Source organism: Symphalangus syndactylus, chromosome 13 (genome assembly GCF_028878055.3).
Source record: "Symphalangus syndactylus isolate Jambi chromosome 13, NHGRI_mSymSyn1-v2.1_pri, whole genome shotgun sequence".
NCBI classification, from domain to species: Eukaryota; Metazoa; Chordata; class Mammalia; order Primates; family Hylobatidae; genus Symphalangus; species Symphalangus syndactylus.
Genome location: NC_072435.2, coordinates 32,949,930 through 32,964,562, shown reverse-complemented (window position 1 = coordinate 32,964,562; position 14,633 = coordinate 32,949,930). Strand labels below are relative to the sequence as shown.

The following is a 14,633-nucleotide window of genomic DNA, read 5'->3' as shown; positions in this document are numbered from 1 at the left end:
CGCCTCGGCCTCCCAAAGCACTAGGATTACAGGTGTGAGCCACTGCCCCCGGCCTTATATAAGTTTTCTAAAACCAAAAGAAATAATAAGGGATTGGGGCAAGCCTAGCATGGTACACGAGAGCTCAGGTTCTGCAGTCAGATGGTGGTAACTGGGAGGTCCAGCTGTGCCACGCACTAGCTGCCTAAATTTGGGCATTGACTTAACCTCTCTGTGCCTCCAATTTCTCATCTCTATCATGACAAGCATTGCAGGACCTAATCCATTGGCCCTTCATGAAAATAAACTAGATAATGGAACCAGAAGTATCCTTGTAAAATATAAGCCAGATAATACCATACCTGTTCCCAAATTTTCCAATGTCCTTTCATCTTCAAATAAAATCTTGGCTGGGTACAGTGGTTCAGGCCTGTAATCCTAGTACTTTGAGAGGCCGAGCAGGAGGATCGCTTGAGCTCAGGAGTTCAAGACCAGCGTGGGCAACATAGCAAGACCTCACTTCTACCAAAAAATTTAAAAACTAGACAAGCATGGTGGTGCACACCTATAGTTCCCAGCTACTCAGGAGGCTGAGACAGGAGGATCGCTTGAGCCTGGGAGTGCAAAGCTGTAGTGAGCTATGATCACACCACTGCACTCCAGCCTAGGTGACAGAGTGAGACCCTGTCTCAAAAAAAAAAAAACAAAAAAAAAACCTTAAGTCTCTACATTTATCTACATTTCCATCTCCCTTCCTTTCTCCTACTGCTCTCGCCATCTTCAGCCACACTGCACACCTCATTGTTCCTTGAATTCTCCAGGTATTCCTGCACTTGCTCTTTCTGCAGATATTTACGTGGCTCTCTTCTCTGACATCCCTGCCCCAATGAGACTTACCCTGATCTCCCTATATAAAATAGCAACTCTCCCTGTAATCCCAACCCTCTCTAACCTCCCTAGCCTGCTGTAGTTTTTCTCAATAGCACTACCTCTATTTGGTATACCAGACATCTGTTTGTTTATTATCTGACTCAACTCACTAAAATATGAGATTCATGAGGCTAATTTTGTTCACTACTGGTTGGAGTCCACCAAATATTTTATTTCCACCTCTTGGCCGTCTGGGTGTCCATCAGGTTGGAACTTCGTAGGTTTATGTGAATGATACTGGAACTACTTCCAGGAGTGGGGTGCTTATGTAAAAGATCTGCAGCACCCACTATTCCCAAGTAGTTATCTATCAAGTATGTATCAGTCAGGAAAGGATCAGTCTTGCAGCAGTAACAAACAACCCTAAGTCTTAGTGGATTAAAAAATAACAAGTGTTTATATCTCATTAATGCTTTGGGTCTATTGTAAATTGACTTGAGGCCATGTTCTATATTTCTTTATTCTGGGACCCAAGCAGATGGAGCAGCTGTGACCTGAAGCACTGCTATTCATATGGGCAGAGGGAAAGAAAGTTCTGGAAAGTCTCATACTGGCAACTACTCTATTCCCATATTTATTGGCCTGAGCTAGTCCCCAAATCCCACTTAACCACACAGTAGCCAGGAAGTACAATTCTACCATGGGCCCAGCAGGGCAAACAGGAAGTACTTGAGCACAGCCTATGACTGTCATACCTTAGCCCAGCACATAGCAGCTAATCAGCAAATATTTGTAGAATAAATTAATGATATGATCTTAGCACAGTGCCTGGCCTTTGCCAAGTGCTCAGTGAATGGACAATGTTGTTAATATGATTAGACTTGCTTTGCTGTGAATTCAAAGTTTTTAAACAGTTGGGGAAAGAATGAGTGGGAAACCCAGGGAAAATCCCATTGCCAAAGTCAACTCTCAAAATCATCACCTAGGTGTAACTTTGCCACGAAGGGTGTCTCCTACCTAAGTATTCTGTCCGAACAGCCGGAGTGACATTTGCTGAGGGTTTCCAAAAAGATGCCAGTGTCATGCTTTCCACACTCTCTAGGAAGACTGTGGCCAGGGAGGACGTCTCTTCCTTGGTGAATTTAGTCCGCGTGGATATTTGTTTAAGCACAGGGACAAAGCTCTCAGCTGTATTCTGCAAGGAAAGACGTGTTTGTTCATTCTCTCTCTCTCTCTCTCATTAATGAAATAACAGCTGTCCTTTTTCTGATTAAGAATAGGCTGGGAGTCCATCCAAAGGAGAATTAAAAGGGGCATCCACTCGGGCTCCTTTTTCTGATTCAAGAAGCCCCATTAGAAATACAAATTCAGCCCGGGTGCAGTGGCTCACACCTGTAAGCCCAGCACTTTGGGAGGCTGAGATGGGTAGATCATGAAGTCAGCAGTTTGAGACCAGCCTGGTGAACACAGTGAAACCCTGTCTCTACTAAAAATACAAAAAAATTTAACGAGGCATGGTGGCACGTGCCTGTAACCCAAGCTACTCGGGAGGCTGAGGCAGGAGAATCACTTGAACTCAGGAGGCAGAGGTTGCAGTGAGCTGAGATCGCACCACTGCACTCCAGCCTGGGTGACAGTGCGAGAGGCCGTCTCAAAAAAGAAAAAAAAGAAATACAAATTGAAGTTCAGGAATTCAAGACCAGCCTGGACAACATAACGAGACCCCACCTGTAAAAACAAATTAAAATAAGAGCAAAGCACGGTGGTGCATGACGCTAGTCCCAGCGACTCAGGAGGCTGAAGTGGGAGGATCTCTTGAGCCCTGGAGTTCAAGGCTGCAGTGAGCTGTGATCACTCCACTGCACTCCAGCACTCTCACTTCGACGGAGTGAGATCTTGTCGAAAGAAAGCAAGAAAGCAAGCAAGAAAGACAAATTGATGTAACCTTTATGCAATGCAATAAGTTTGTACCTATAGCCATGTAAATTGCATATACCCTTTGACACAGCAATTCCCCTTCCCGGAATTAATCTTTCCAGAAACACTTAAAAGTTGTGCAAGGATCTTGTCCAGTGATGTTCATCTCAGGATAGTTTGTAGAAAGCCTAAATGCCCTACAGACTGGGTCAATAAATGAAGATGAAATCAAATAATGAGATAGCCATACAGCTGTTAAAATGAATATTGCAGTATACCTATAGGCATTAACAAGCAAAAGGGTCTCTGAGCCATTGTTAGCTAAAGCAAATTACAGAGTATCATGTATATAGTATTGCATTTGGTTTAGAAACAATTGGTTTAATTTAAAATTTTATATTATGGTATTTATGTTCTGGCATATAGAAATAAAAATAGCACACACTTATTATGAGCCACGTGTTGCTCTAAATGTTTTTTATATATTAACTTGTTTAATTTGTAGAAGATATCTATGAAGTAGAGGCTATTTATGATTATTTTGACTTTTGAAAGGAGAAACAAGACTCTGGCAGCAGAGGCTGAATCATTAATCACTGTCCTAAACCTCTCATAGTAAGTGCTCAATAAAATGACGCCACTGTGTGTGCATGTGTGTGTGTGTGTGCTTATATATGTGGGTGTGTGTATATGTGTGTATGTGCTGGGTTGTGTACATGTGTCTGCATGTGTGTGTATCTCTGTGTATGTCTATGTATGCCTATGTATGTATGTGTTTGTGTATATGTACGTATACATGTGTGTATATATGTGTGTTTGTGTATGTACATTTGTATATGCCTATATGTATATACGTGTGTATGTGTGTGAGGAGTGTGTATATGTGTGTGGATGTGGATGTGTGTATCTGTGTGTAGATGTCTGTGTATGTCTGTGTGTATGGGTATATGCATATATGTGTGTATACATGTGTGTATGTGTGTAAATGTGTGTGGGTGTGTGTATGTGTGTAAATGTGTGTGAGGTGTGTGTGTATGTGTTTGTATGTGCATGTGTGCATGTATGTATGTGTTATATGTGTATGTGCATATGTATATGTGCGTATGTGTGTACATATGTGTGTGCATGGGTGTGCATGTGGGGGAGGTGTATATGTGTGTGTACATGTGTGCATATGTGTATGTGTGTATTTGTATGTATATGTGTGTGTGCATGTGTGTAATGTGTGTGTTTATTTGTATGTGTATCTATGTGTGTATGTGTGTACATGCTTACAAGGTAAAAAGACAGCGGAAGATACTTATCTACCTCTTAACACTGGATGTGTTTGAGGAATAGGATTAAGGTAAGAAAAACAATAACAACAATAGTAATAGTAATATTCATATGATTCCCCTTATTATTGATTATTATCAATAAATGGACTATCACATGTGACTCTGACCCAAGCAAAAAAAAAAAAAAAAAACCTAAAAGGAATTCAGAACCTAATAAATGCAGGAAAATGCATTAAATTAATTAAATCCAGTCAGATGGTAGAGGAAATTAAACTGAAATTTGAGCAGCAATACAAATTTCTATCTATCCAAATGAGATGATAAAAGGAAAAACAGGATTTCAATAAACACGGGGTAAGTGGGACATTTGAGAGATATTTGTCCAAGAGAAACAGGATGCCCTGAGCTCTGTAATCCCCAAAAGGTATGGGTGTGGGACTCCCCTCCCCACTGACATAGCAGAAACATCTCAACTAGAACCATCTCCAGGAAACATAGGACTCAATTCTACAGCTGATGAAATCTCTTCAAATCCCGCCCCTCTGATATGTTAAATTTATTCTTCTTAGCTAGGAAAGTTATTTTATATCCTCAGGAAAGTTAGAAAATTTTAGGCAAACTAAACATCATTAGTAGGATTTGTGTTAAATTTAGAAGTTTTTGACATCTTTAGCACAATCTAGAAACATCTGCCATTTAAAGAGTTGGGGCTGGATATGGTGGTTCGTGCCTGTAATCCCAGCACTTTGGGAGGCTGAGGTGGGTGGATCACCTGAGGTCAGGAGTTCGAGACCAGCCAGGACAACATGGTGAAACCCCGTCTCCACTAAAAGATACAAAATATTAGCCGGGCGTGGTGGTGGGTGCCTGTAGTCCCAGCTACTTGGGAGGCTGAGGCAGGAGAATGGCGTGAACTCGGGAGGCGGAGCTTGCAGTGAGTCAAGATTGCGCCACTGCACTCCAGCCTGGGATACAGAGCAAGACTCCATCTCAAAAAAAAAAGAAGAGTTGGAACAGTTTGACATATTAGAGAAGCTAACCAATAAACCACATAATTTTATTGCAAAAAGCAATTAGACTTGTTATTTTAATATGAACAATTTAAGAGAACGTGGCTGCTTATAAACCTTATTGAATATCTAGAAGAATTTGAATTATTACATTTATAGATTCGATCAATTGGATTTATGAGTCACTTGGGACCCAAGTGACTTTGCCTGCTAGATTTGTAAATCCTCTTCACTAGGTACTTGAAATTTGCGTGGAACGGGGTGGGGGGAGTTGGAATATTTATAAACATAGTATAAAACATTTGAGGAAATTGAAGTAAGTTTGTAAATAGGGTTAACCATTTATCAGAATTTAACCTGCAAACCCTAGGAAGGAATGTATACTTTATGAATAAATGTATTAATTTAAAATTAATAAAATTACAAGTAAAAGTGTTATTCTTATTTTCAGATGAAAATAACCAGATTTATAAAGAAAATGACAATGTCAATGAGTTCAACTTAAAGCTTAAGAAAAACTAGGTTTTGGCCAGACATGGCAGCTCACGCCTGTAATCCTAGCATTTTGGGGGGCCAAGGCGGGTGGATCACCCGGAGTCGGGAGTTCGAGACCAGCCTGACCAACATGGAGAAACCCCGTCTCTATTAAAAATACAAAATTAGCCGGGTGTGATGGCACATGCCTGTAATCTGTTCCACATCCCGTGTACAGCTACTCAGGAGCCTGAGGCAGGAGAATTGCTCGAATCCGGGAGGCGGAGTTTGCAGTGAGCTGAGATTGCGCCATTGCACTCCAGCCTGGGCAACAAGAGTGAAACTCCATCTCAAAAAAAAAAAAAAAGAAGAAAGAAAGAAAGAAAGAAAGAAAGAAAGAAAGAAAGAAAGAAAGAAAGAAAGAAAAACTAGGTTTTAATATCAACAACTGTAATAACCTAGCAACTCCTAGGTATTTATGCTGGAGAAATTAAAATTTATGCTCATATATATATATATATATATACACATGCACACACACAAACTATATATGGATGTTTGTTTATAGCAGCTCCATCAATAATCTCCAAAATACAGGAAACAACCCAAATGTCTTTCAAAGATGAAAGGATAAACAAATGGTGATACATTGATAAAGTGGAATATTACTTGGTAATGAAAAAGGAATGAACCACTGATCCATGCTACAACGTGGACGAACCTCGAGGACATCACACTCAGTGAGAGAAGTCAGACACAAAAGGACAAATCCTGTGTGATGTCACTCCTAGGAGGTTTCTAGAGTCACCAGATTCACAGAGACAGAAAGTAGGATGGTGGGTGCCGGGGCTGGGGAGGGGGATGGGAAGTGAGTGTTTTGGGGGGACAGAGTGGGATTTTTGTTGTTGTTGTTATTTGTTTGTTTTTGTTTTTGTTTTGTTTTGTTTTTGAGATGAAGTCTTGCTCTGTTGCCCAGGCTGGACTGCAATGGCACGATCTAGGCTCACTGCAACCTCCACCTCCCAGGTTCAAGTGATTCCCCTGCCTCTGCTTCCTGAGTAGCTGGGACTACAGGTGCGTGCCACCATGTCCAGATAATTTTTTTGTATTTTAGTAGAGATGGGGTTTCACCATATTGGCCAGGATGGTCTGGATCTCCTGACCTCATGATCCGCCTGCCTCGGCCTCCCAAAGTGCTGGGATTACAGGCTGAGCCACCGCACCCTGCCGGGGGCAGAGTTTTTTGGGAAAGATGAGAAAGTTCTCGAGATGGATAATGGTGATGGTTATACAGCAATGAGAATGTGCTGAATCTCATTAACAGTAAAAAGGAAGGAAAAGAAAGAAGGAAGAAGTAGTAGGAGGAGGAAATGGCACTGTTTATATACACACTATCCAGGCATCTCAAATGCATTATGCTGAGTCAAAGAAGCCAGTCTCAAAAGACCACATACTATGTGGTTTCATTTATATAACACTTTTCAAAACACAAAACTCCAGTGACAGAGACTAGATCAGGGATTTGTAGAGGTTAGTGGTGGAGGGAGTATCTGACCATAAAGGAGAAGCCCAAGGGAATGTTTGGAGATAATTAAACTGTTCTACTGTTCTGCATCCTAATTATAGTGGTAGTTCCACAAATCTATTCAGGTGAGAAAACTCATCAAACTATACAAGTAAAAAGGTAATTTTACTGTATGCTAATTTTTCAAGTCTTACAGCCATAAAAAATTAAATATTAATTCACAATCCATTCATTATAAAGAGATCTTTCTTTCTTTCTTTCTTTCTTTCTTTCTTTCTTTCTTCCTTTCTTTCTTTCTTTCTTTCTTTTTCTTTCTTTCTTTCTTTTTTTTTTTGAGACGGAGTCTCACTCTGTTGCCAAGGCTGGAGTGCAGTGGTGCTATCTTGGCTCACCACAACCTCTGCCTCCCGGGTTCAAGCAATCCACCTGCTTCAGCCTCCTGAGTAGCTGGTACTATGGGCACCCATCACCATGCCCAGCTAATTTTTGTATTTGTAGTAGAGACAGGGTTTCATCACGTTGGCTAGGCTGGTCTCGAACAGGAGTTCGATTCACCCGCCTCAACCTCCTAAAGTGCTGGGATTATGGGTGTGAGCCATTACGCCTGGCCATAAAGATATCTTTCTGCACCCAAAGTGTGCCCAGGATGTTTGAAACTCAAAACACAATTTAAAAGACCCAATCGTTACCTTCAGAGAAACTACAGTTGTTTTATTTTCACACACTTTGTCCAGAATGCTTAAGATGTTATTTATTTGTGCACAAAAGGAGACCTGCATCCCAGAAAAAAAAAAAAAGAGCATTTGTGAGCATGAATCGGTGTATTCCCCCAAGCATGTAATCTACAAATTAGCCCATAAAGCCCATCATATGAGGTGGCTCTGAATTCCTGAGTCTCTAGAATTCTCAGGGAAATAAAAACTCATTACTTGATCAGAATTAGAATCATATCACCTTTTCCTTCCACGAATAAAAAAAGCAAACATAAACAAATAGCAAAACTACTTAGTGATTGCCAAAACCAGCTCAGTTGGGGAGACCCTGAGCCAGCAGCGCTAGAGGAATTAAAGACACACACAGAGAAATATAGAGGTGTGAAGTGGGAAATCAGGGGTCTCACAGCCTTCAGAGCTGAGAGCCTCGAACAGAGATTTACCCACGTATTTATTAACAGCAAGCCAGTGATTAGCATTGTTTCTATAGATATTAGATTAACTAAAAGTATCCCTTATGGGAAACGAAGGGATGGGCCAAAATAAAGGGATGGGTCTGGCTAGTTATCTAAAGCAGGAGCATGTCCTTAAGGCACAGATGGCTCATGCTATTGTTTGTGGTTAAGAACCCCTTTAAGCGGTTTTCTGCCCTGGGCTGGCCAGGTGTTCCTTGCGCTCATTCTGGTAAACCCACAACCTTCCAGCGCGGGCGTTATGGCCATCATGAACATGTCACAGTGCTGCAGAGATTTTGTTTATGGCCAGTTTGGGGGCCAGTTTATGGCCAGATTTTTGGGGGCCAACCAGTGATGTTAAAAGAAGAGGAAATGCATGAACAGTGGTCCATGTGGAATATTATTCAGCCATAAAAAGGAATGGAGTTCTCTGATATGTACTACAGCATTAAAGAACCTTGAAAATATCATGCTAAGTGAAAGAAGCCAGACACAAAGGAGCAAATATTGCATGATTCCATTTCTGAGAAATGTCAAGAATAGACAAATCCACAGAGACAGAAAGCTGATTAGTGTTTGCCATGGGCTAGTGGGAGGGGAGAATGGGGAGTGACTGCTTAATGATAAAAATATTCCAGAACTTGGCTGAGCACAGTGCTCACACCTGTAATCCCAGAACTTTGGGAGGCTGAGGCAGGTGGATCACCCAAGGTCAGGAGTTTGAGACCAGTCTGGCCAACATGGCGAAACCTCGTCTCTACTAAAAACACAAAAATTAACCAGGCATGGTGGTGGGTGCCTGTAGTCCCAGCTATTTGGGAGGCTGAGGCAGAAAGAATTGCTTGAACCCAGGAGGCGGAGGTTGCAGTGAGCCAAGATCACCCCACTGCACTCCAGCCTGGGCAACAGAGCAAGACTCCATCTCAAAAAAAAAAATTTCTAGAACTAGATTGAGGTGATGATTGCATAACATTGTGAATGGTCTAAGTGCCACTGAATTGCACACTTTAAAATAGTTAAAGTGGTGAATTTTATGTTATGTGTATCTCACCACAATTTAAAAACAGCGGTCCAGGCACGTGGGAATCCCAAAGCTAATTTACAAGCTCATATTTAGAATGGTGACATCGATTTCTAAAGAGGCCATGGAGTCTTCACTCATTGCAATGACTTCATTAGACAGTCAGGATGTCCAAATTCTTTTCGGCCTGGCTGGCTGTGTAACACCCCAACACCAACATTACTCAGTTGCAGCATCAACACCTTCACTGGCAGGAAGACTCCAATATATTCTCCCGTTCTTTTATTAAGAGAATCCTCAAGTTTTAGACAGGCAAATATTCTCTCTTCCCAGCTTCCCTTGTAGCTAGGTGTGACCATGTGACTAATTTCTACCCAATTAGGTGCAAGCAGAAGTGGTGCTGGGCCATACGCTTAAAGAGAAGGACCGTGCTTTTCACTTCCTCTTCTCCCCTTCCCACAAGCTGGAATGCAGATGTGAGGGCAGGAGCTGGAGCAGCCATCTTGGACCACAAAGTGGGAGTCTTGTGTTGATGCTGGCAGAGCATAATGGAGCCATGGTATGAGCTCTGCACAGCTTACACTCAGCAGGTTACAGAGGAGAAAAATAAACTGCTGTCTGGTTTTGGCCACTATTACTTTTGCCTTTGTTAGAACTGCAAAAACAACATTCTATCTAAATGGCTTCTAAGAAAACCTCAAAAACTAGGAATCTTAAAAAATACTTGCATATGCAGGTTTCACTGCAGTTCCCTCTTGGCATTGCTGGACCTGCTTATTATCGGATATCACATCTTCCTTACATTTGAAGAGAACCCCTAGGAAGAAAACAACAGCAACCAAACCAAACTTCAACCTCAGCAAAATATGATGAAAATTCAAGTCTGATTTCATGTCCTTCCCTCCCTGACTTAAAATCCATCTATTATGCTAATACACAAGGGGGAAAATGAGCAAACCACAACTACACACTACAACATGAAGGACGTGTTTACTACAACACACAATTTTCTAATTTGCTCTGTTTCACTCAACATTATGCCTCTTAGAGGCAATCATGCATATGACTATGGATGTATGTCTTTTATATGTGTGACTTCTCACTCAATATTATGTCCCTGCACAGCTTACACTCTAAGAGGGCTGCTATTGAGTGAAACAGAGCAAATTAGAGAAGTCATACATATAAAAGACATATATCTATAGTCATATGTAGTATGATATCATTTTTACAAAGCTCCAAACACAAGCAATACTAGGCAGATATCGTTTAGGGGTACATACCACGGGAAGATATTTTTTTAAGTAGGGAAATAATAAACACAACATTCCAAGCGGCTCTCTAAGGAGGATACAAGGAGATAAAGTGGAGAAGAAACATATAGGAGAACCAGCGGCATTGATGATATCATCTTTATTATATTTGGAAATACATCAGATATATTCATTTGCTTGTTAAACTTCATTGCCTCCAATAAGTTACACATATTTTTAATGTAATAAATAATACATAATCTAACAGTTTTAAAGCTTTCATGTTTCCCTATTATTCTTGGGGGGGGAAAGGACTCTGAAATTCTTTTTTAAAAGAAAGAGTTGGCCGGGCACGGTGGCTCACCCCTGTAATCCCAGCACTTTGAGAGGCCGAGGTGGGCGGATCACCAGATCAGGAGTTCAAGAACAGCTTGGCCAACATGGTGAAACCTCGTCTCTACTAAAAATACAAAAATTAGCTGGGCGTGGTGGTGGGCACCTGTAATCCTAGCTACTCGGCAGGCTGAGGCAGAAGAAGCGTTTGAACCTGGGAGGTGGAGGTTGCAGTGAGCTGAGATCGCACCACTGCACTCCAGCCTGGGCGACAGAGTGAGACTCCATTAAAAAGAAAAAAAAGAAAAAAAAAAGAAAAGACAGGGTCTCACTCTGTCACCCAGGCTTGAGTGCAGTGGCATGAGCATAGCTCACTGCAGCCTCAACCTCCTAGGCTCAAGCAATCCTCCCACCTCAGCCTCCTGAGTAGCTAGGACTACAAGCCCATGCTACTACACCTGGCTAACTTTTTATCATTATCTTTTGTAGAGACAGAGTCTTGCAATGTTGCCCAGGCTGGTCTTGAATTCCTGGCCTCAAGTGATCCTCTCACCTTGGCCTCCCAAAGTGCTGTTTATAGGTATGTCACTGCATCCAGCCCTTTCAAACTTCTTCACAAGCCACCAAGACCCTGCAGAATCTGACCTCTGTCTACTTCATCAGATATGTCTACTGCCACTTCCCCTTGTCCTCATTTGGTGTGAGCCTCAGGACCTTTGCATCTGCTATAACCCAGAACAGCATGATCTCCATTCTTCCTCTAGAGAAGTCCTTCTCCTCCTTCAGGTTTCTGCTTAAATGTTGTTTGCTTGGAACATAATCAATATCGTATTAGCCACTTCAAAGCACGCTATGTTTTGGCCAGGCGCGGTGGCTCACGCCTGTAATCCCAGCATTTTGGGAGGCCGAGGTGGGCAGATCATGAGGTCAGGAGATGGAGACCATCCCGGCTAACATGGGGAAACCCCATCTCTACTAAAAATACAAAAAAATATAGCTGGGCATGGTGGCGGGTGCCTGTAGTCCCAGCTACTCAGGAGGCTGAGGCAAGAGAATGGCGTGAACCTGGGAGGTGGAGCTTGCAGTGAGCTGAGATCGTGCCACTGTACTCCAGCTGGGTGAAAAAAAAAAAGCATACTTTTTTTTTGTTGTTTCATTCGTAGTTATAATTAAATAATTGTGTGCTGTGTGTGTTCTGGTTCCTTCCCTAGACTATAAGCTGCAAGAGGACAAGAATCATGCCTATCATATCCAGGACCAAATCTTCAGTGCCTACTGCAGGGGCCTGTTTAGCTAACTAATTAATTAATTAATAGGTACTCCAAAAATCATTTGTTGAAAGAGTAAATGGATGAAGAAGAAAAAGAAACAGAATATGTGGATGAGGCAACACTAAGAGGAAGATTCTGAGGTTGGGTAGTGTGAGAAATTTCCAACCAAAGCCAGAAACAGATTCCATTGCCAAGACATACAAAGAGATTATTACTTTGGCAGCTGAAGTTGCCATCTTTCTGGGAGCCTTCTGGATTGGGATGAAAGCCTGCAATGCAGCCACAGTTGTAGGAGCCCAGGGCATTGGTGCAGATAGAATTAGGACCACATGTTGATGGATCTTGGCGGCACTCATCAATATCTGCAAAGAACTGGAGAATATCAAGAAACCCATGAGAGCAAAGAGAAATGTCTTTTCTGGATTGTCCATCAAACTCTCTGCTCACCTCTACATTCCACTTCTTGGTCTGTGAAATTCAACTGTCCATTGCTTGGTGCAAAGCCAGGGTGGCAGGTGCAAAAGTAGCTCCCAGGAGTGTTGGTGCATGTTGAATTGATGGGGCACATTTCAGTGCATTCATCAATATCTGTGGGGTACAGAATGGGTGTGGAGCCAAGTTGGCCAATGAACCAACAAAATCACGCTTCCGTTTGCAAAATATGGAGTCAGGTTTCACTAGAAAATAGCGTTCCAGCCAGGGACTACATTTCCCAGAACCCTCTGCATCTAGGTGAGGTCATGTGACTACTTTTCACTCATGGAATATGAGAACCATGATATATGTCACTTCAGGGCCAAGGTGGTCAAGAAGTGAGTGTAACTTCTCTCCTCCCTCTTTCACCTCAACTGGCTAAAACTAGGAACTCCAAGGCTCTAAGGAATGCAAGAACCAAAAGATGGAGAGAGATTGAACTCCTTTATCACCATGTGGAGAAAAGCTGCCCACTGGCCGGGTATATCCATACTGAATTATTATGAGAGTGATACATTTCTATTATATTAAGCTAGTAATGAGGCAGGAAACAGGACTCAACTCCAGAGGAAGGACTCAGACACTGGACAAAATTGAGGACTAGCTAAAACAAGGACAGAGTGGAAGCAGCTTTTCCATAAGACATGCCCACCAGTGTGCTAGGTCAGTTTACCATTGCCATGGCAACACTGGGGAGTTACTGCCCCTTTCTATGGCAATGACTCGATGACCCAAAAGTTACTACCCCTTCCCTAGAAATTTTTGCATAAACCACCTGTTAATCTGCATATTATTAAAAGTAGGTATAAGTATGACTGCAAAACTGCCCTGAGCTGCTGCTCTCTGCCTATGAGGTAGCCCTGCTCTGCGGGAGCTGTAACACTTACAGAACTGTAACACTGCCTCTTCAATAAAGCTGTTTTCTTCTACCTCTGGCTTGCCCTTGAATTCTTTCCTGGGCAAAGCCAAGAACCCTTGTGAGCTAAACCCCATTTTGGGGCTTGCCTGTCCCAAATCAGAAATTAGCCAGGCATGGTGGCACACGCCTGTAATCCCAGCCAATCAAAAGGCTGAGGCAGAAGAATTGCTTGAACCTGGGAGGCAGAGGTGGCAGTAAGCTGAGATCATGCCACTGCACTGCAGCCTGGGCACCAGAGCGAGACTCTGTCTCAAAAACAAAAAACAGGCTGGGCGCAGTGGCTCACGCCTGTAATCCAAACACTTTGAGAGGCCAAGGCAGGCAGATTACCTGGGGTCAGGAGTTTGAGACCAGCCTGGCCAACATGGTGAAACCTTGTCTCTACTAAAAATACAAAAATTAGCTGGGCGTGGTGCCACATGCCTATAATCCCATCTACTTGGGAAGCTGAGGCAGGAGAATTGCTTGAACCCAGGAGGGGGAGGTTGCAGTGAGCTGAGATTGTACCACTGCACTCCAGCCTGGGTAACAGACCAAGACTCCATCTCAAAAAAAAAAAAAAAAAAGAAACCCAAAACAAAAAACAAAAAACAAAAAACGAACGAAAAAAAAAGAGGCACACAGTGGAGGGATTGAGAACATGGACATTCTGGGTTCATAGCCTGGCTCTGTCACTTACAGGCTGTTTGTTCATGGGTGCTATGGACTGAATGGTGCCCCTCCTCCAAATTCCTATATGGAAGCCCTAAGGCCCAGTGGGATGTTATTTGGAGATGCTGTTTACTGCTCTAGAATAGTGCTGCATATACTGTAAGTGCTCAAGAGGTATTTCTTTAATGAGTGAATGAATGAGTGAATGAATGATTATTGGCTTCAGATTTGCCGATGAAAGTCTCAAACTCAACCAAGACCCACCCTAATCCCCTCACTGCTGTCTTTGCAAACAGACTTGGACCTGACTTCTCAGAAGACACCCTCACCTACCTTCACATGATGCTTTGAGGCCCTGGAAACTCAAGTGGCCACTGCTGGATTCAAATCCTGGGTTGCAGAAACAAGAGTAGTTTCCAACAGTGTTATTACAAGTTGCATGCTCTGGGCAAGCTCTTGGATCTGCACATTCATCCACATCTGACGAGTGG

At 42.5% G+C, this 14,633-nt stretch overlaps 1 protein-coding gene across 3 annotated transcripts in view; it reads right to left on the bottom strand.

The window, feature by feature from the left end:
- ADGRE1 (adhesion G protein-coupled receptor E1) overlaps positions 1-14,633 on the bottom strand; it is a 58,357-nt gene that overhangs the window by 26,003 nt on the left and 17,721 nt on the right. For 2 of the 3 annotated variants that reach the window (XM_055240206.2, XM_055240207.2), the window contains exons 6-11: positions 14,476-14,622; positions 12,546-12,686; positions 12,314-12,460; positions 9,970-10,058; positions 7,742-7,825; positions 1,867-2,044 (exon numbers count right to left, since the gene is read on the bottom strand). In XM_055240206.2, the coding sequence (XP_055096181.1) occupies positions 1,867-2,044; positions 7,742-7,825; positions 9,970-10,058; positions 12,314-12,460; positions 12,546-12,686; positions 14,476-14,622 (786 nt within the window). The remainder of the gene's footprint in view (positions 1-1,866; positions 2,045-7,741; positions 7,826-9,969; positions 10,059-12,313; positions 12,461-12,545; positions 12,687-14,475; positions 14,623-14,633) is intronic. The other variant, XM_055240208.2, reaches the window with a different exon arrangement.